The sequence below is a fragment of the Nerophis lumbriciformis genome, linkage group LG24 (genome assembly GCF_033978685.3).
Source record: "Nerophis lumbriciformis linkage group LG24, RoL_Nlum_v2.1, whole genome shotgun sequence".
Taxonomy (NCBI): domain Eukaryota; kingdom Metazoa; phylum Chordata; class Actinopteri; order Syngnathiformes; family Syngnathidae; genus Nerophis; species Nerophis lumbriciformis.
The window spans coordinates 7,029,285-7,052,500 of NC_084571.2; the positions used below are offsets into that span (position 1 = coordinate 7,029,285).

Consider the following 23,216-nt stretch of genomic DNA (forward strand, 5'->3'; position numbering starts at 1 on the left):
CTCGAGCATTCAGTGGAGCACATGTGAGCACACCTGTCCCAAACCTGACTAAATAACAAATTAATTGTTTTATTATTATTATCAAATGACAGCTGTCATTTCCATGAGATTATTTTATAATATAAGTGTTTTGGCCCACTTACAATGACAATAACAAAAAATATTGTTTTTCATGAGCTGTGTACTGGTATTGTATGTCTGGGTGGAAAACCAGGAAAAGGAACAGACTTTGCTGTGAAAATAAATAAATAATTTTATTTGATCATTTATCATTTAAAATGACATGAGAGTGGCACTTGCCAAGGTGAAGCCACGCATATCTGAACTGGTCTCTCAAATGCAACAGCAGAAGTCTCACTGATTTGCAGGTGTGTAATTTGTTGTGAGTTCATGCACTGTGTTGGTTTTGTTCTTTGATGATGTTCATGCATGGTTCATTTTGTGCACCAGTAAAAAAACATAACTTTGCCTTGAATTTGAAAAAAAAGTATTTCTTTTTTTCACGGAAGAAGGGTTCGGTGAATGCGCATATGAAACTGGTGGGGTTCGGTACCTCCAACAAGGTTAAGAACCACTGCCCTAAACACACCTCAAAAGTGGTAAAGGAATGGCTAAATCAGGCGAGAATGAAGGTTTTAGAATGGCCTTCCCAAAGTCCTGACTTAAACATGTGGACAATGCTGAAGAAACAAGTCCATGTCAGAAAACCAACAAATTTAGCTGAACTGCACCAATTTTGTCAAGAGGAGTGGTCAACAATTCAACCAGAAGCTTGTGGATGGCTACCAAAAGCGCCTTATTGCAGTGAAACTTGCCAAAGGACATGTAACCAAATATTAACATTGCTGTATGTATACTTTTGACCCAGCAGATTTGGTCAAATTTTCAGTAGACCCATAATAAATTCATAAAAGAACCAAACTTCATGAATGTTTTTTGTGACCAACAAGTATGTGCTCCAATCCCTCTATCACAAAAAAAACAAGAGTTGTAGAAAGTATAGGAAACTCAAGACAGCCATGACATTATGTTCTTTACAAGTGTATGTAAACTTTTGATCGCGACTGTATATATTTTTTGGTCGGACGAAAGCCTAAGTAACACAGCAAGGTTGGTTGCATGAACAATGGCACTCGCGCTTTGGTAATCTAGCAAAACAGGAACTGATCACTGATCAGTGGGAGTGACACGCTTACAGCCAATCACGTAACAGTATCAAGTTTGTTTGTGCAATCTTGCTGTCTTGCTGTGGATTTTCTGCATTGAGTGCTGCAGAGACAAATAAATTGTGGATAAAACACAACAAAATCACCTTGACAGTATGGTAGTTTTTTTTAAATAGTTTTTCAATTGGATCGTAGTCGTTAGCGGCGCTCACCTTTTTTCTTTTCAACCTCATCCAAACCCTATTTGGATGAATGGAAACAGGTATGAACTTAAGTACAGGACTCTATAGATAAAGTAAATTACAAAATATAACAAATGTGCTAGCGATATAAGCAAAATAATATAAAAAAAAATATATATATATATATATATCTTAATACTAATTACTAATAACACAGTTTTTAATATATTTTTTTAGTGTTTTTAAAGAAAATATATGCATCATCAATGATGTCGTATTGACAACGCCCCCACCACATCCATAGCCACGCTCCTTCCACCACAAGTGTATTGACAATATGTGGGAAACACTCTACTTACATATTTTTTACAAATTAAACCCCTCTCACAAGAACATAAATAAGCTCAAACATAGTTGACTCATTGACTCAGCATTGTTAAAACACTGCATTCAAGATGTGAAGGCAGAAATGACCATGTAACCAAGTACAGTATTGATGTTTACATTGGTACTTTATCTGACAAAAAAACAGGAATTGCAAACTACCTGACTTTGTCCTTAGAAAAGGTGTTTTGTACGCTGACTGTTTTGAAAGGCAAAATTCCATATTGTTTGCATATATAACAAATGTGCTAGCAATATAAGTGATATAATATAAAAAAATTAGGCATTTTAATACTAATTACGAATAACACAAGTTTGTTTTTAACGCGATTTTTTTAGTGCTTAAAAAAATATATCATTGGCGATCACTCGACACGAGTATGATAGTCCTTCTGTTGGTGAGTCTAGTCATCTGTGGGTCCTCAGGTGGCTGTGGAGGCCAATCCGTGATCCACAGACTCTATTGCAGTGGGGGCATATGTGCGTGATTGTCGTGGTAGTAGTGGTGGTTGTGGTGGTGGTCTGAGGAGCTGTTTTGGTAGTGGATCTCTCCTTTCTTTGTTGCCTCTTGGTTTCCGCGGCACGGTGGAGGTCCTTTTCTAACCGTGCTGTGCCTTCATGGACCATCCTTTTCCACAAAACCCTCTGGTGGGCAGTCTCCTCCCAGGTGTTGAGGTTGAAGCAGCATTTCCTCAGATGGATTTTGAGGTTATCTTTATACCGCTTCTTCTGCCCCCCTTGGGTGCGTTGTCCTTCCGTCAGTTGTCCGTACAACATCTGTTTTGGAAGGCGACTGTCTGGCATGCGAATTACATGGCCTGTCCATCGCAGCTGGTGCCGACTGACAGTTGTAGTGATACTGGGCATGTTAGCTTCCTTCAGAACACTAATGTTGGTACGCCTATCTTCCCAGCTGATCCTGAGGATCTTGCGGAGACATCGCTGGTGGTACTGCTCCAGAGCCTTCAGGTGTCTGCTGTAGGTGGTCCAACTATCAGCCCCATAGAGCAGAGTGGGCAGACACCACACCACATCCATAGCCACGCTCCTTCCACCACAAGTGTATTGACAATATGTGGGAAACACTCTACTTACATATTTTTTTTACAAATTAAACCCCTCTCACAATAACATAAATAAGCTCAAACATAGTTGACTCATTGACTCAGCATTGTTCAAACACTACATTCAAGATGTGAAGGCAGAAATGACCATGTAACCAAGTACAGTATTGATGTTTACATTGGTACTTTATCTGACAAAAAAACAGGAATTGCAAACTACCTGACTTTGTCCTTAGAAAAGGTGTTTTGTACGCTGACTGTTTTGAAAGGCAAAATTCCATATTGTTTGCATATATAACAAATGTGCTAGCAATATAAGTGATATAATATAAAAAAATTATGTATTTTAATACTAATTACGAATAACACAAGTTTGTTTTTAACGCGATTTTTTTAGTGCTTAAAAAAAATATATATGCACCATCACTGACTATGCAAATGATGTGATGATGTCATATTGACAACGCCCCCACCACATCCCTAGCTACGCTCCTACCACCACAAGTGTATTGACAATCTGTGTAAAACACTCTACTTGTATATTTTTACCCATTAAACCCCTTTCACAAGAACATAAATAAGCTCAAACATAGTTGACTAATTGACTCAGCATTGTTCCGACACTGCATTCAAGATGTGAAGGCAGAAATGACCATGTAACCAAGTACAGTATTGATGTTTACATTTGTACTTTGTCTGGAAAAACAGGAATTGCAAAGTACCTGACTTTGTCCTTAGAAAAGGTGTTTTGTATGCTGACTGTTTTGAAAGGCAATATTCCATATTGTTTGCATATGCGACGTGTCCTCGGATACGGCTCTTCAAACATGGACGCTTGGCCGACGGCCCAAAACTCCAGGCGCCCGCTTAGCGCTAGCCCTTGAAAGCCAAGTCAGCTGTCAGTGCTCCAGAGTGTCCTCTTGTAAAGGCAAACCTGCAGATTGCTCCACTGACTTGTCTGACATGATGCTTGACATGCTACCTTTTTAAACCAACTCATCGCCTTCCATAACAGTGCAGGAACGTAATCCGTCTCCTTTCCCTCTAGTAGTTTGCACTCCGCAGCTGTCATTAAAGGATAACGACCCCCCCGCCCCACCGGATAATGAACACAATATCAATCTCCAGGTGCTGACGATTTATGTTCTTAGTTGTCTCGTGCAATAAATAGCTCACCGTGCTTGCATATTTATTTTACTGATCGGGTCACTGTTTGATCCCGGGATGCTGACCAAGTGGCCAAATGAGTCTTTTGCCCATGTGAGAGATATGATGCCATGCTCGTGCTAATGGCATGCCCTGGGCATGACGTTAAAGTGCATCCGGCAGTGGAGGCTCCTCTATGGGGGTCTTGGGGCACTAGGAGGTTAACCCCTTTACTACTGTTACCCCAGGTGGCCCTTGGCAAAGGCCTAGTACCTGACTGCCCCCTAGCCAGGGATACGGTGAAGACCTCAACGGCGGAGCAGGCGGAAGATGGTAGATGTAAGAACTACCACAACGGCTGCGATGGCGGAAGAAGGCTGCAGCAGAAAAGGGTCCCCAGTCGTCTTGGGACTCCACGCCACTGGACCCTGACCCGATTCTGTCAAGGATCGTGTGGTGACTGTCTGTGCACCAGTCTCCCCACGTAAAACTAAGTCACGCACAGGCATCCTCCATGGAGGATCGTCATACTTGTTTGAGTGACCGCCAATGAATGGCACGAGAGGACCCTTTTCATCCCACATCTAGTGGCACTTTCAAGTATGATAAGAAATCAATTAAGATGGACATGTTAACAAGCCAGGACACTCATGGGATTACACACAAGCAATGGTCTCGGTTAGATTCTTTATTTTAGAGGCTTGTAAATCGCAAACAGCTCGTCATCACAACCCCCCTGCCAGTTTGAGGATGTTTGTGCTCGGTTTCAGCATGTTCCCAATTTGTTTTACTTCCTGTAACCCTTAAGACATGTATTCCCCATGGTTCAGCTTGTTTGAGCGGAGGCATTGGTAGTGCAGTGGTACAAGTTTCATGTTTGCCTCAACACCCGGCCACTGGAGATCAGTGCCGGTCCCAAGCCCGGATAAATTAGAGTCATGCCTCAGGAAGGGCATCCGGCGTAACAGCTGAGCCATACTAATCATGCGAGTTTAAAAACATGACTTATTTGAGTCTATTTGAGCTCTAGTGTAGGTATTGAAACTGTTGAGTTGATTCTAAACATGTTGTTTTTCTGTTTAATGAAACCTATGATGCATTTTCTCTTTTCCGACTAAAAAATGTTGTCTCTACTCGTGTCAAACAATGTCAATGTGTCAGATCATAAAGTTCATGCATTTAGACGTCCGCCTGCAACCATTTTTGGATGCCTCTCAAATAAGGCTTGGTGTTTATATGACCGTGATACATTTCACGGTGATCAGCTGTGAGCATATGTTGTCTTGATCAAACATGGCAGAATCTGCCATGTTTGCCAATCAGTCTTGATCTTTTCCCGCTCCACTTCCAGTTGTAAGATACCACAGAAGTTAACAAAGTCATAGACATGAACCATGGAGTCATTGTGGACATATTTATGAAACAGTTTTGCCTTCTTTCATACTTCCTCCAAATGAGCTGTTTTGGAATTTGTCAGCGGATATCTCCATATATGGTATGAATTTACCCGAAGAGCTTTGCGCAAGTCGGCAATTGTAGTCAGACGTTTTCTCTATCCTCTTGTTGTGGGGCAAACTGGCTCATACATGCACATGCATCGTCCGCTGAAGAGACCGTCAGAAAGCAATTTGAAAATGGTCCGTAAAACATAATCTGTGCAAAATTTGGACCACAGAACCAACATTACATGTGTAGACCACAAGTAAGTTGCGAAAATGTATGTAACGTGACTGACATGCAGTCATCATGAGGAAAAGGAACGTTTGTCCTGGGCCAGCTGGGGCACAGGACTCTATCCGGCAGCCCTGCACTCTGCCTGCATCCAGAGGGACGCTTATGCTACTTTACTGCTCGTGCTAGCCAGTTTGCTGTTGTGAATAAGACTACCGATGCTGCAGTGTTGAAAGTAAACTTTAGCATCCTGTGTTGTGCTTTATTTTACTTAAAAGCATGTACATTTAAAGCATTTTTTGCCATATAGCCCATATTCTGAACGCTGTGTTTTGGAGTCTTTTTTTTTTTTTTTACAGTTCGATCACATTGAATTTGTCAATGTGTGCCGGATGTACTTATATGGGCATGTAGCTCTCGACCAGCCCCCTCTTCCTCTCTGCTTCAGTGCTAGCACACTGAGCAAAGGCCCCAAGAAAATGTTTGTTCTGGTGTGAGGGGAAATTAGCTTTGTTCGGCTTTCGTGAAAATGCAAGTACCAGGCAGAAGTGGATAGAGTTGCTAAACGATGACACCATTCCGACATCACTACTTGAACATGTTGAAGAACCACAAGGAAAATAAGCAGGGTCAGTAAGCGCGAGGGGGCGGGGCGTGGAGGCATTTGCATCAATAAAGACAGCCCCCCACAAAATGAACCATTTTCCAAGCATACTCCGAAAGGGGGTCAAAATGTGACTGTCGGGCAAAATTTACTTAAAATATACACCAAAGCATATCCAATAAGTATTATCTACCCCACAAAAGTGTGTTAAATGTGGATTAGAGCCATTATAGGTCCCTTTTAATTGGACCATGTTTAGTAAGTTTATCTTGTGCAATTTCAATGTGTTTGTCTTTGCTTGTTATTCAGAATGATGGAAAACCTTGGGTCCCTTGGTTCTTTTTATCATTGTAGTCCACACATTTTGTATGTTCTGCTAAGACAAAAACCTTGATTCTTGTGTTGCGATAAGGTGCCGTCGTAGTCGGTACACTTACGCTTCTGTCTTGTTGGACTGGCGTCGGCAAGGCACTGTGTTGCTGACACATGTACCGGTCGATGGGTCCACGGACTCTACGATGACAAAAGGCCGCTCTTCTAGCGTGGCGACCGTCAGGTGCCTGTAGTCTGACACGGGCTCAAGGTAGGAGCCGTATCGGGGCCACACGGGGTATCTCATCTGCAGGATGCTCATCCCGTAGGTGCCCACCTGAAGCAAAGAGGCGAAGATGTGAGGAATGTCTGCAACAAAGAGCAGATGGTCACTGCGCCACACAAGGCTGCTGTGTACCACTTAGGAAAAGGAATGAGTCTTTGGAGAGGGCCACATATAAACAGTTAAGGATGCCATAAATCTGTTTAACGCTGCCTTAAACGCACAAATAAAGTTGAGACACATCTGAGAAATGAGGCCTTTTTGCCTGGAGTGCATGAGATGAAACCGCTGAAGATGCCACTGCAAAAAGCTGTTTATCACAATCTCCCATCTTAATGCAACCGTTCCCAATTTTCCTGCTCTATATGCCGTTATCGCTCATCCTTGTGGTTTGTGCGTCAGGACCTGGTGCAGTTTGTGGACACTTTAGAGGAAATTGATTTTTGGGTCACTGTGGATAGAGATGGTGCAATTATATGCACCATGCCACATAATCAAATTGCTATATTACCAGTTAACTAATTCTAATTGGGGGCTGTAGGGAAATGAGCTGAATACATAATTAAAATGTGGAATTGAACATTTCAGGCGCACTTGAGGAGTCTTGACCTCTGCGAGGTAGCGAGAGCCTGTGCTCCATTATGTCACCGGCTGTTTAGTGCTGAATAAGATGTCAGTGTGATGAATGTTGCTGTCGTGGCCGTAATTCAGCGAACCAATTGCATTTTTTCCCCAAATAGATTTCTAGGCATTAAGTAAACACGGTAAAGGAACACACAACTGGAACTATGGCTCTCTCAATAAAGCAAATTCACAAGGAAGTGGAGGAAAAGGGCAAGCAAACACAGTTATCTGAATGTTTGTCGCCAGTCACAGTGATCGGCTCTGCTGTTTACCTATCGTTCCACTCGCAGACTTTCAGTCGAGTCCATCTGAATTTCTAATTCCTTCACTGAGATGAAAAATATCATGTGCCTGTGGTTTCCTAGACACAAATCTCCATTGTAGATGCATCCTTGAAAAGAACCTGTTGTGCTGTGGGTTGGAGATTGAGTGACAACTCATTAGAAAGTTTGCTGACGTGTGCTATGCTATGTAAATTACACACAATCCTCTGGGAACTCCTCTTTGACAGGCAATTGTGTGCCTTGCTAATAAGTCTTTGGTTCCAAGCCATCTGTACATGTTCCCTCTCGGCTTTAAGTGTCTTCTTGGGTCTTCCTGGTCGTGTCTTCGTTTGGAATGTGACTCGATATGACTCCACCCTGGCTTCTGTAAATCCATAGTCTTGTGGCTGCTTTTTTTTTTTTTTTACCTTTCCATTGTTCTGTGTGTTTGTCCAAAGAATGTAGTCCCACTAATGCCTTTTTTACGTCACCTCAAAGAAGCTCTTCTTTGTCGTTTTGATAATTAAGGGTTTATTATACATTGTCGAACTTTCAGTTGAGCTCAATCTATTTCGATCATCAAGCCAAAGAGGATTAGCTTTATATATGACACTTCCTTACAAGAGCAAGGACTTCCCGTTCTTTTCCTGAGTTGCTTCTTCCTTTGTGGTTCCTCTTCTTTCTTCCCAAGGTCCGTTAACATTTATACTCTAATTAAGATGCAGCTACTGAATGATGACCACTGTAATGCATTTAATGAGAGCAGCAGCAGCAATTCAGTGATTTAAGGTTCATTGATAGAAGTCAGGGAATCAGTCTGTATTGTGTCAGGACCAGATGGGTATCACTTGTATGGATGTAAAACACAGGCTGCCCCGGAACACAATGATTATAATAAGCCAATAAAGTCAGCAAAAGGGTGATGAAAAGAAGAATAAAGGTTTAGCTCAGAGAAAATGAAACCCTGCAGGCAAGAAAGATAAGCACAGTGGAGCTATTGCCTCATTGAGATGAGACAATATTTGGTGAAAGTTTTGCTCTGAATGTGCGTGAAATCTTTCCTTGCCGTGCAAGGTTTATATAAAGTTCATTGTGGTGAAAAGCTGAGGCTGCTACAGCCTTAACTTTGAATTTAAAAACCTTGCTAATGTCTATTGAACTTTACTGTAAGCACACATAGCTGCCTGCACAGAGGAGGATTTGGATTGCCTGTTAAAACGTAAATAAATTAATGCTGCTATTAAGACAAATGCTGATCGTCAGGCGGGTCTTGTGTACAACAAACATTTGTTCACACCGACCTACCGTCTTTGTTTTGCTTCTTTACAACATTGCAACATTGCAACACTTTCACTAATGAGAGATATTAAATAAAGTTTGATCATATTACGCCTATACTGGCTCACCTGCACTGGCTTCCTGTGCACTTAAGATGTGACTTTAAGGTTTTACTACTTACGTATAAAATACTACACGGTCTAGCTCCGTCCTATCTTGTCGATTGCATTGTACCATATGTCCCGGCAAGAAATCTGCGTTCAAAGAACTCCGGTTTATTAGTGATTCCCAGAGCCCAAAAAACAAAAGTCTGCGGGCTATAGAGCGTTTTCTATTCGGGCTCCAGTACTATGGAATGCCCTCCCGGTAACAATTAGAGATGCTACCTCAGTAGAAGCATTTAAGTCCCATCTTAAAACTCATTTGTATACTCTAGCCTTTAAATAGCCCCCCTGTTAGACCAGTTGATCTGCCGTTTCTTTTCTTTTCTCCTCTGCTCCCCTTTTCCTTGAGGGGGGGGGGGGGGGGGGGGGCACAGGTCCGGTGGCCATGGATGAAGTGCTGGCTGTCCAGAGTCGGGACCCGGGGTGGACCGCTCGCCTGTGCATCGGCAGGGAACATCTCTGCGCTGCTGACCCGTCTCCGCTCGGGATGGTGTCCTGCTGGCCCCACTATGGACTGGACTCTTACTATTATGTTGGATCCACTATGGACTGGACTCTCACAATATTATGTCAGACCCACTCGACATCCATTGCTTTCGGTCTCCCCTAGAGGGGGGGGTTACCCACATATGCGGTCCTCTCCAAGGTTTCTCATAGTCATTCACATCGACGTCCCACTGGGGTGAGTTTTTCCTTGCCCGTATGTGGGCTTTGTACCGAGGATGTCGTTGTGGCTTGTGCAGCCCTTTGAGACTCTTGTGATTTAGGGCTATATAAATAAAGATTGATTGATTGATTGATTGATTTATTGTCGGTATTACTGAGAGTCTTTTATCTCTTTTGTGAAGACTTTAGGTGATTTACATTCAACCTTACATCATTTTCCTCACTTATCCTTTTATACTTGCCTAATATTGCAGAACTTTAGTGTCATATTGGAAACAAATAGCCTATTAAAAGTGAAATTAGTAGCGCCCTTATTCATCAATAAAACATAATTAGCATTGAACAACCTCTGTCTGTGATGTCTGCGCTGGTGTGCATGTGGCCTTGTCTCCTGCAGTTAGTTTAATTCTTGTCAATGATGCAACACACACAAAGTGTGTGTGTGGTGGATGGAGTTGATAAGAGGAGTGGACGCCTGTGAGATAATCCTGCAGCAAGTGTTTCACTGATGTGACTGTAGCCTCTAACTAGCCTTAAAGGGGAAATGCACTTTTTTGGAATTTGGAATAATTTACAATCCCAATTTTCAGTAAGACACAAACACGTTTTTCTTTTTTTATGCATTCTACTTCGTAAAATATGGCAAAAACAAGGTGGCTAACAATGCAGCTAATGGGAGTACTCTTTGCGCCCATAAAGCGCTTTAAAACATAAAAAAAAAAGGCAAACATGTCTCCGTTTACATCTTATGACCTGAATATTAACCAAGTATTAGTGATATTGGTGATATGCTATGACACAGAAAAACTGTTTTTTGCTGCGTCATGATCACAGAAGGCCAACTAGCGTATGCAGCAATGTTGACAAACTGAACTGCTTCTGCTGCTGCATCGCCTCTGAGTTGGTCAAAGTTAATTCTAGATTATAAATCATGCCTCTCACCTGGATAGTACAAGGTTGTGGCCATTAACAGAGAAGTTGGCCAACACCAAATCTTGACCTGTAGATGGCAAGAAAAACACGAAAAGACGCACGTCTGCGGGCACATTTTTTTTTTCTTTTTTCTTTTTTCTTTTTTAACCTCTAGGTGGATTATGATTAATTCATCTAAACGGGAAGATATAAACATACCGTCAATCGGCATCCTAGTGAGAGCAGACATTGTTCAATAAGTGATTGTTTTGTTATGTTCATAGTTTGTATTCCTTGTTTAGCACTTAGCAATACTGCTCAGTGTTTCACTGAAGCTGGATCTGTTTTTCACACAGCTTCTAAAACTTTTCGATCATCCTCCTTATATTCAGGCAAAAAATGTAAGGTTCTGGATTATCATATGTCCCAAAGTAGTATTTGATTTCTCTCAAAAAGTCTGCCGTGATTAGTAGTGTTGCTGTTGTCGTTATTGTTGAAGGGAAAAGTGAACGTTGTGATGCGTCTGTAAAATTAATACACCACCGTATGCTTTAAATCAGCAAAAATATGTAAATATTGCTGCCATTTTGATGACATCACTTTCTGTACACATTTTGGAGAGGTGGGGCCCCTGACGTAACATCCTGTTTACATTCTTACACATGCGGCACAGCAATTTTGGCGAGACTGGGCCCCCTATGTCACATTGTTTTTACACGTCTGCGAGGAGTACAGCAATGCTGCACTGTTTGCTGAGTTGGCTCGCAAATAGGAAATAATATGATTTTTTGTTCAAATAAAGCCCATAATGCCATTTTTTGTGGTCCCCTTTATTTAGAAAAGTATCAAAATACATTTGGTACTGGTACCAAACTATTGGCATCCGGACACCCCTAATGTATACACACACACACACACTTTATACTGTCTTCAAATTATGCATTTTTTCTACTTAAATATGGACTTTTGTCGAGGCTAGAACCAAGTATGCATGTTTACATTAGTTTTTATGAGGAATTTTGCTTTACGAAACAAACTTTTCGGTATACAAATCATATTCAAGAACCAATTAAGTTCCTAAATCGAGGTTCCACTGTATACTTACAGCACATATATAAAACTCTTATGGAGGCTTTTGCATGTTTTTTTTTGAGCGCATTATAGGCGGAATAGAGTGATTCCAATTGGCTCCATTGTCAGCTGACTTTTGCTAAGGTTTATTTACGTGTTAGAATGCATAAAAAAAGAAAAAACATATGTGAGCTTGTCTCACATAAAAATTGTGAAAGATAGGCAGTATTCCAAAAAAAGTGCAGTTCTCCAAATGACATGACCACTAAGGGATGAAATAACTCGTCTTAATGAAATTAAACAATGGATGTCCGCTAACTTCTTGCAACTCAACGCCAAGAAAACGGAAATGCTGATTATCGGTCCTGCTAAACACCGACATTTATTTAATAATACCACCTTAACATTTGACAACCAAACAATTACACAAGGCGAATCAGTAAAGAATCTGGGTATTATCTTCGACCCAACTCTCTCCTTATGAGTCACACATTAAGAGTGTTACTAAAACGGCCTTCTTTCATCTCCGTAATATCGCTAAAATTCGTTCTATTTTATCCACTAGCGACGCTGAGATCATTATTCATGCGTTCGTTACGTCTCGTCTCAACTATTGTAACGTATTATTTTCGGGTCTCCCTATGTCTAGCATTAAAAAATTACAGTTGGTACAAAATGCGGCTGCTAGACTTCTGACAAGAACAAGAAAGTTTGATCATATTACGCCTATACTGGCTCACCTGCACTGGCTTCCTGTGCACTTAAGATGTGACTTTAAGGTTTTACTACTTACGTATAAAATACTACACGGTCTAGCTCCGTCCTATCTTGTCGATTGCATTGTACCATATGTCCCGGCAAGAAATCTGCGTTCAAAGAACTCCGGCTTATTAGTGATTCCCAGAGCCCAAAAAAAGTCTGCGGGCTATAGAGCGTTTTCTATTCGGGCTCCAGTACTATGGAATGCCCTCCCGGTAACAATTAGAGATGCTACCTCAGTAGAAGCATTTAAGTCCCATCTTAAAACTCATTTGTATACTCTAGCCTTTAAATAGCCCCCCTGTTAGACCAGTTGATCTGCCGTTTCTTTTCTTTTCTCCTCTGCTCCCCTTTTCCTTGAGGGGGGGGGGGGGGGGGGGCACAGGTCCGGTGGCCATGGATGAAGTGCTGGCTGTCCAGAGTCGGGACCCGGGGTGGACCGCTCGCCTGTGCATCGGCAGGGAACATCTCTGCGCTGCTGACCCGTCTCCGCTCGGGATGGTGTCCTGCTGGCCCCACTATGGACTGGACTCTTACTATTATGTTGGATCCACTATGGACTGGACTCTCACAATATTATGTCAGACCCACTCGACATCCATTGCTTTCGGTCTCCCCTAGAGGGGGGGGGTTACCCGCATATGCGGTCTTCTCCAAGGTTTCTCATAGTCATTCACATCGACGTCCCACTGGGGTGAGTTTTTCCTTGCCTGTATGTGGGCTTTGTACCGAGGATGTCGTTGTGGCTTGTGCAGCCCTTTGAGACACTTGTGATTTAGGGCTATATAAATAAAGATTGATTGATTGATTGATTGATTGATTGATTGAACTCATACTGCTTAAAATGTCTTGCTTTTTGTTATAAACATTTATACCAAAAAAATAAATATAAATAAACCTTGTCCCACTGTCTTTCTCTGTCCAGAGTGATGATGTTCATCGCAGGATTCACCAGGTAACCGTTAGTGTTAAAGGAGAAGTCATTGTGCTCCCATGTTACATTCAGCATATGTCTGCGAAAAGACGAAAAACAAAACAAAGAGGTTGTCAGTCACATAAAAGAAGAAAAACACTTAGCTTTATGTTTAGTATGTGCTACCTCACCCAGGCCCCTCAAGGGGGAAAAACTGCAAATGTATTCTTCTTGGAAATTAGAGATTGCAAGTTTAGGCCCTGTCAGTGCTTTGAAATTCATGGCATAAAGAGACTTTTGGGGGTTTGGTTTGGCTCAGGGTTAGAATGGCAATCAGTCCCCCAAGTCTTTCCAAGCATCTTTTGGGAACATACTGAAGTCTGACTTGCTGCTGCTGACGCTGTATTGCGCATGTAAATATCACCATTGTTTGCAAGAGATTGACTTAAAAATGTTTATATGATTCAATTTCAAACAACAGTTTATGCCAGATATTCAGAATCAGTAAAGCTATTCTTTTGAAAGATTTTGAAAGTTAAACCTTTGAACTATTGTATACTGTAGCTCACAATGAGAATAATTGCTGAACTATTTTTAGTGAAGATGTCACAGTTCATGTTGTCAGCCAGCAGGATTAGAATGAACAATGTTTCCTCTTCTTTGTTCTGTTTCTAAAAATGCTAACGCTCGGCAGTAAGACGACCCCTGTGCTAAAAACAGTTGTGTGCCTCCTTTGATCGCTTGCTTTTTCATCACTTCCATCGTTTGTTAAGTGAGCCCACTCTCTCACCTCCGCCATCACTCCAGCGGAGGTGATGAAAGAGCTCCGGTAGGAGCCCCGCCTTGCCTTCACTCCGTGAGAAAAGCCCTTTCAGCCGGGTAATCTGTGATAATCCAATTGCCAGGTTAACTGATTCATTATCCAGACAGGAATCAAGGAAGGACCATTCTGAATACCCCGGGGCTTGTTAATGTTTGATGTGCAAGAATGTAGAGTAAATCCAACAGGAAGCGCTTTGTTCTGTCTTTTCGACCTTCATTACGCAGACACAAAGCTGATCAAATCACGCCTGCTGGGTTTTTGAGTATCCAAAGAGTTATTGGTATTGGAATCAAAGCTTGGGATAATGTTCACCATTTTGTCTTTTTCATTAACATTTTGGACTTACAGAAGGGAAAAATGTTGGTCCTACGGTTTACAGATTGTGAACGAAGAGATACTGTTGATACCAGAGAAGTATCCTATCAACAGCACAACCACAGACAGTGTCCCTGAACTAGGGCTGGCGATATGGCTGAAAACTGTATCACAATATACGTTTTTTATATTGGTCGATATCGATAATTATTGATATTTTTTATGACACATGGAAATATGGACCAGGAGAAAAGTATAATATATGTTAACATTTTTACTTCAAATGTAACATTCCTCTGATTATAAACCCCTCAACTATAAAGGCAGAAAGAAAATGAAATATCAATAAAAGCATGAAAAACAATCAGTTGATGTAAACACATACTAAAATCACAATAAACACTTAAAAATAACCTCTTTAATGTAAAAAAAAAAGGAAAATGTAGGAAATACCTAATAACGTGTTACAAAATAGTGCAAAGTGTGACAATTTAAATTTAGAAGCCTAACAAGAACAAGTATTTGCAGGTTTAGTGTCACGAAGTAATGTTATGCAGTAATTAGTATATAAATATTATTGGACCAAATTATAATTTTAAAAATAGCACATTTGTTATATTTTATTTATTAGTTATACAGTCCTGCATTTTAGTTCCTACCTGTTTCCGAACATCCAAAAAGGGAACGGACCTGGGTTGATAAGAAAAGATGAGTGCGGCGAAAGACGACAGTCCGTTTGAAAAAACAAAACAAAACGCCATACTGTTGAGGTGACTTCTGTTTTATTCACTATTTCTTCGCTCTCTGCAGCACTCATTTTTAATTTATTTTGCAATGTACAGAAAATCGAAAGTAAGATGGTGCAACCAAAAGTTGGTTGACACTGTTACGTGATTGGCTGTTTGTCCCTCCCATTTCACGACAACTTCCTGTTTGGCTATCTTACCAGACCGCGAGTGCCTTTGTTCATGCAACCAACCAAGCTTTATTCTTTCCTATTTTTCCGAACAAAAAAATACATATTTCTGGAACGTTTTATCGATCTCATTTTATACTGATATGATTACATGTCTATCGTGATATATACTGATATCGTTTTATCGGCCTAGCCCTGCCCTGGACAACCTAATGTAATTTGAAATGTGTTTCTTAAGCTCCTAATAACATTGTTTATGGCGTTGACCGATTTGGCCTAAAATCCAATATCAAGCTTTTCCATATTTTCATTGATAAATGTCCAACATTTTAATATAATGTTAAGATCCTTGGCTGGTGTACTCATTCTGCTTCAGTATAGTGCAGACTAGCAGTGCTAAGCTTCAACTGCAACTCCAGTCGACTACACTTTCGGTCATTTTTTTCTTTACTTCAATGAATATCATCCACTTCTTGTTCTCAGCACTGTCCTTCTCACTCACCTGTTTCCCACCCATGGTTAGGAAAACAGAGTTATATATTGCTAGCTATTAGCTAATATTAGCGAGTGAGACATCTGATAATTCGGTTGGATCTCACAGGGTTTACAATGGCATTCACTAGCAGTGGGGAAGCTTGTAACCGGAATTTTTGCTTGAAACCTGAAGCATAACAATTGGTCGAGAGAGAGCTTGTTTTTCTGAAAAAAATCATAAGCTCGGGCAATCATAAGCTGAGGTACCACTGTATATTGCAGCCTCTTGCGTTGATATAATATATTTTTGAACATATCAATTATAATATAACCTTTTTAAACAGGTTACAGGTTACAACGGCAAATGTAATTTATTTTCTACCATTGAGGCAAGGATTAGTAACTTGAAGCGGCTCCGCACTCTGGACAGATATACTTGAGCCATGTTAGCAAGCCAGTCGCGACCTCTGTCAATCTGAAAGCTACATTACAATGTTGACGTGTTGTACCTTGTGGCAGCTTGTAACTTTAATTTTGTGGTACTTGGCTAAGTTGTCATCAACATGCATTATCGCGATACGGCCATATAATTTAAATAAGCCATATTTATATACTCGCACCGAGGTATATACAGTATTTATATATATCGCACAGTTCTAATGGACAGTGTTTCTTAGTGTTCAGTGTCTTCTGTACTTCTGTATTTTCTTTACTTCAGACTGCTGCACCAATTTTAGGTAAAACAATTGAGTCCATGCATGTGCAGCAGCAGATTCTGTAGAATTGCTTTTTTGGAGACCACACCTGTCTGTCATCACATACTCTTCCAGCACTCAATTCCCTCGCCATCGCCAAGGTTTAAAGGAGTGATGAGACAGATGGCATCGGGGGCAAGGACACAGTTTAGGAGAATGACAGTGGTCGTAAATCTAAGCACCACACCAAACACATGAGAAGTCCCGGATAAATAAATGAATGGTTTGTCGGCTGGGTCCACACATGTTTATCAGGAAACCTTGTAGATGTGAGCTGACTTAAATAGCACTATATTACGTATTCACCTTTTCAATATACCAGGCACAGTTTGTCTATTTAGGGGACGCATTTTGGACATACAAAATGGTTAATCAAATACTGCAAATCTGCTACCAACAATACAGTTGAAATAACACCACAGGCATTACACAACTGGTTTTGTCTCAAAGGATGTATTAATAGCATGTCTAGGCAAGTATCATTTTGAACAAGGACATCTACACCTCCCGCTGCCTCAACAGAGCCAGTGCCATCATCAAGGACAGCACCCACCCTGGCTCTGACCTGTTCCACCTGCTGCCCTCTGGGAAGCGCTACAGGTGCATTAAAACCAAAACAAACAGGCTAAAGAACAGCTTCTTCCCCAGGGCCATAACCATCCTGAACGGACTGCCCCATTGTCCCTCATAACTGCCTTCTCTTCGGTGCAATAACCCATTCCACCAACCACCCTGTTTTTGTTTTTGTTTTTTTCATGTATATATTCATTTCACACCATATTCATTGCACTTCTACATTTTTTATATTTTTATATATTTGCACATTGTTTTTCTAGCATGCACACATCGCACTGTATGGAATGGCCTCAATCTCGTTACCTTGCGTAATGACAATAAAGCTGATTCTGATTCTCTGATTCTTCTAAATGTGAGTCAATTTTCTCAGACACTCCTTGACCGATTCTCTGTCCCGCTCAGTACGCCATAAACCAATTGGATGCAAATCTTGCAGTACCAACTCAGTACATCCAAACATTCATATGAACAAGTCGCTTCCCGGCCACATTGTTGAAGAGACCCACTCTCAGATTATTAAATGACATTGTCTCACACTATCACACAGATAGTAAAATAACACATTTTAAAATACCACAACTACTGTGTCTCAGATTGTCATGTCCTCATAGTATCATTGTTGTTTTTTTCTTTATATATTAAGGCTTTTGTTGAAAGTAAAGTTTTTAGTGGAATTTGTATGACCGTGTTGGAGGAGATGAGACATATTTGCCAAAGGAGAAACGAGCAATGATATGCCTGGCTTTACCAAACCTGAACATTTTATACATTATCCCACCAACTAAGGCAACGTTTACACTGCAGGGTCAGATGTCCAATTCTGATTTTTTTTGCCAAATCCTATCTTCTTAGTGGTCGTACACTAGAGATGCGCGGATAGGCAATTTATTTCATCCGCAACCGCGCCAGAAAGTCGTCAACCATCCGCCATCCACCCGATGTAACGTTTGATCAGAACTGCACCCGCCCGCCATCCGCCCGTTGTTATATATCTAATATTAATTAAAAAAAAAAAAAAGGGTGAAAACTACGCGAATTGCACCTTGTGCAGACAAGATTTTTCGATCGGACACGGAGGAATTAGCGATGTAAAAGACCACGTTGGGACAAAAAAACACAAGCCTAATGCCGTTGCTAGCGATACAAGTGGAAAACTTTCAACGTTTTTCGTCGCCCAAACAGATTCTTTGGATGTGATAAATGCCGAAGTTTTATTTACGGAGGCAATAATTGAGCATGGACTTCCAATCGCACTGGCTGATCACATGGGACAGTTAATAATGTAATGCAACCTTTAAAAATCATTACGCGGTGATCGCGATCCCAAAAATAAACTTTTCTTGCATGATAATGTCCAGAAAAATTCGCTTTATATTACTATAGAGTCCTTTTAACGAATGAGTTTGATGGTTTATCACAAACCTTAAATGAAATTCCATGGCCACCGTCCTGCTCTCTATATCAACCAGGGTGAGCCCCACCCCTTTCGTGAGCGCACTGCGCGCGGAGTGACCCCTGTTACGCGCCCCCGGCAACAGGGGTGGCAAGCAGGTAAGCTGCGCGGGCGGAGCGCGCGGAGTGACCCCTGTTACGAGCCCCCGGCCACGGGGGTGGCGGGCAGGTAAGCTGCTTACCTGCTGCGCGTGACGCCGGCCGCGGCGAAAGCGGACGAGGCGGGGTGTCGGTGCGGTGGGCGCGGTAGTGACCCTGGACGTGCGTCGGGCCCTTCTCGCGGATCGCCTCAGCTACGGCTCCCGGTGGGGCCCTCTCGGGGGAACGGGCCTCGGTCCCGGACCCCGGCGAGGCGTCCCTTCTCCGCTCCGTAAAAGTGTCCATCTCTTTTCTTTTTTTTTCTTCTGTTGTGGCATATGCTGCAGGTGCCTGCTCGTTTTTCGTGTGTGGGTAACAACATTTAACTATGTATATATATTTCCGAATTGGTTTAACTGCCACCCGCAAAAAAAAATAAAAAAAAATCTAATTAATCCGCCCGACCCGACCCGCGAGCGAATAAAATCTTATTTTTTTTAATTTCATCCGCCCGATCCGCGGATAATCCGCGGACTCCGCGGTTGTGTCCGCAAACCGCGCATCTCTATCGTACACATTGCAAAAAAAGTGACATTTTTAATGCAATCTTTAATTTAATGCAATCTGACCTGCATGCGGACATGACCATGAATTGATTAACGTGATTGATTAATCGGGTGTTACCATTTAGTGGTCACTTGTACGGAATATGTACTGTACTGTGCAATCTACTAATAAAAGTTTCAATCAATCAATCAAAAACCTTGCATGCACTTCAGTGTTTACGGAAGTCAACATGGCTTCCACTCTAGTCTTAGTACTGGCGCATTTGTGGCAATTTCAAGGAATTATTGCGCGTAAGAGATTACAAAGGAGGACGACAAGTATTTTGGCTCTCACAGTTTTATGAGATGTTTTGCTTCGATGTCTGCTTGAAGCGCGTGTTTGTGGCGAGCATTTGGAAACAGAGTGGTGGAACATTCACGTGTTCCTAAAACATTATTTTCACCTGTGTTTTGCTCCGTCAACTATTTATTTTGTAACCTTTTATTTTGGCGTATAATTATGACGCTTAGCGCTTTTTGATGACTTTCTGGTCGGATGAATACGACCTGAGAACAGGAGGGTTCATATTGAGGACGCATCGCATATATATCCAATTTATATCCACATACAAAGGTGGCCTGGGTCGTATAAAATTCAGAAGGGCACTGTTCACACTGACATGAAAAAATCTGATATGGGAAAAAAAATCGGAATTGACCTGCAGTGTGAACAAGGCCTTAGAATGGGGGCCGGCAACTTTAGCGCTGCCCTAGTGGCTCCCTGGAGCTTTTTCAAAAATGTTTTTAAATGGAAAAAGATGGGGTAAAATATATTTTTTGTTTTAATATGATTTCTGTGGGAGGATAAACATGACACAAATTATTTGTTAGAAATCCCACTGTTCATATTAAACATGCCACACTGATGAGAGTATTTGACAAGCGCTGTTTTTTTCTACTGATTTTCCGCGGACCTTGAACTCACCGTAGTTTGTTTATATGTACAACTTTCTCCGACACTGCCAAAAAATTTGTTTTATGTCACTCTTTTTTTGTCTCATTTTGTTCATCAAACTTTTTTTGCTGTGCGTGAATGCACATGTAAGCTTTGTTGATGTTATTGACTTGTTGGAGTGCTAATCAAGCATTTTTGGTCAGTGCATGACTGCAAGCTAATCGATGCTAACATGCTATTTAGGCTAGCTATATGTACATATTGCATCATTATGCCTCGTTTGTAGGTATATTTGAGCTCCTTTGATGTATTTGCATGTCTCATGGCACATTAACTGTATGTAATATTGGCTGCGGATAGTTGTTTGTGTGCCGTTATAGACCACAGCAAACGTTACCAATCTTGCAAAGATTGTAATAAATCCATTAGAAGAAGACAGCCTGATGTTTTCTTTAACTTGGACACAAACATCTTTACCTTTGGCCATTCTAAGCCAGTAATTTCCTGGAGTTATCTCACCCTCTGAGAAGCCTCTGTTTTACGAATGTTTTCCAATGGTGTAAAAAAATGTGTGAAATACATATTAAAATGTCAACATTTCTGTCAACGAAGATTTCAGCAGCAGCCTCATTATGATAGTAGGCTAATATAGCTAAAATAGATACTTATATCATGTATTGCCTTCATTATAACACTTACTGTATATGGCTTATAGGTGTTTATTTTTTTGCGGCTCCAGACAGATTTTTTTTATTTATTTGTGAACCAATATGGCTTTTTCAACATTTTGGGTTGCCGACCCCTGCCTTATAGACTTACTGCCATTGTTCCAAAGAAACTGTTGAGCTAAGACTGAGGGCATCTGGGCAGCAAGCCACACTGAACTTCTGCATTCTGATAATGACTTCGGCTGACCTTATTATTCCTGCCAATAGACCTCTCCTTTAAAGTTGCACACAAGAACGTAAGTGAACTCCCCAAAGAGCAATATACTTCTATGTACACTACATAACAGCTAGAGGTTGCCACTTTAAGACTAAAACTAATGCAAAGTAGTCCTCACATTATTCTTCGTCTTACCTGAACAGGGTGTCATTTGTAGCTATTGATTTGACCGGGTTGTGGCAGTCGTTGTGACCCTCTGGAGTGAAGCCCCTCTGTTTTCTAAAGCTCTGCACACCCTTCACCACAATAGCCACCCCATCTCGCACCCTCTTCCTCAGGCTCATCCTCCACCGGTCTGTGATTATGCTGATGAGCCCCACAGGGAAACTGTCAGGTGGAGGCATGTCTGGGTTGCCTACAGCCAGGCTGGGGATTATCCATATGTAGCCTGGCCCCACCAGCCCAGCCTCGGTCGCCATGGTAAATAGGTACTGGGCCTCTTCGTGGGAGCAATAGACCAAGAGGACCTGGGCGTCAATCTGTTGCAGCAGCCGTCTTGCTCGGATGTCGTTCATGCTGTCGGCGGACATGTCAAAGGTCAGCACGTCCTGAAGCTCCCACAGGAAGTAGCTGGTGTCAATAAAGGACTTGACGTAATCCACGTAGGCCTCATAGCCTGGGTAGAGGCTCGTTATGACCACAAAGCTGTCCCAGTTGTACTCCTCCATCACCTTGAACATGCCGTTGATCTGCTGCTCGATGGAGGAGCCCAGCTGGAGGAAGTTGGAGCCCTCTCCCTGAAGATGGAAATGATAAAAAAATTTGTGGATTAATGTAGTTACTGCTCTTCAGCAAGCCAAATTAGCACTCAGTTGTGTGTAATGTTCACTCAGAACCTCTCCATCATCTTGTAAGTGACTTGGCCATCCAGACGCTCTGTAGCGGAGCAGCTAACTGCTGCTGTTTTATTTTGCTCCTCCTGGAGCTGCAGACTCATTCATCACTTAAACCACACATCTTACTTTTGCCGGGCAAACACTGGCTTCATCCATATTTGCAAACACACATAGATGCTCTACCTCTGGGGCTGTGCTTTTGTTTTTTCATTTGCATTTGCTGCAAAGTGACCTTGGAAGTCGACCTTGAGGGAAATAGTATGAACAATTTTTACTTTAAATGATGGGACCAGCTATTAGTAAAAATCATTTAAACTACAACACAGCCTCAGGGGGTCTCTTACCGAATCTCAGATGGATTTATACCAGAATCACTGATAGCTCCGGCAAAATTATTTATTACCAGTTGGTTGTTTGTAAAAAAATATAAAAACAAAATATCTATATATATATATATATATATATATATATGTATATATATATATATATATATATATATATATATATATATATATATATACAGTATATATATATATGTATTTGTATATGTATATATATATATGTATATATATGTATGTATGTATGTATATATACACACACTCACACACACACACACACACACACACACACACAGTTGTCCGACTTTTTGTGTGGCTGTAAACGCATCACTGGCTAAGTGCCATATGTGCATGTGTTGGCGCAAGTGAGAATGAGCGAGCGGCTGCTGTTGATATAACAAAGTTGCTTTTGGTCTGGTTTGTACTATAGCAGTGACGTGCGGTGAGGTTCATGGCTGGTGAGGCACTGACTTCATCACAGTCAGATTTACAAACATATGAACCCTAAAGAGTATCTTATTCACCATTTGATTGGCAGCAGTTAACGGATTATGTTTAAAAGCTCATACCAGCATTCTTCCCTGCTTGGCACTCAGCATCAAGGATTGGAATTGGGTGTTAAATCACCAATAATTATTCCCGGGCGCGGCGCCGCTGCTGCCCACTGCTCCCCTCACATCCCAGGGGGTGAGCAAGGTAGATGGGTCAAATGCAGAGGACAAATTTCACCACACCTAGTGTGTGTG

At 41.5% G+C, this 23,216-nt stretch overlaps 1 protein-coding gene across 1 annotated transcript in view; it reads right to left on the reverse strand.

The window, feature by feature from the left end:
* Positions 1-23,216, reverse strand: part of grin2ca (glutamate receptor, ionotropic, N-methyl D-aspartate 2Ca) — a 138,926-nt gene that overhangs the window by 52,987 nt on the left and 62,723 nt on the right. Inside the window, exons 3-5 of the mRNA XM_061981447.1 lie at positions 21,432-22,033; positions 13,448-13,562; positions 6,655-6,866 (exon numbers count right to left, since the gene is read on the reverse strand). Of these exons, the coding sequence (XP_061837431.1) occupies positions 6,655-6,866; positions 13,448-13,562; positions 21,432-22,033 (929 nt within the window). The remainder of the gene's footprint in view (positions 1-6,654; positions 6,867-13,447; positions 13,563-21,431; positions 22,034-23,216) is intronic.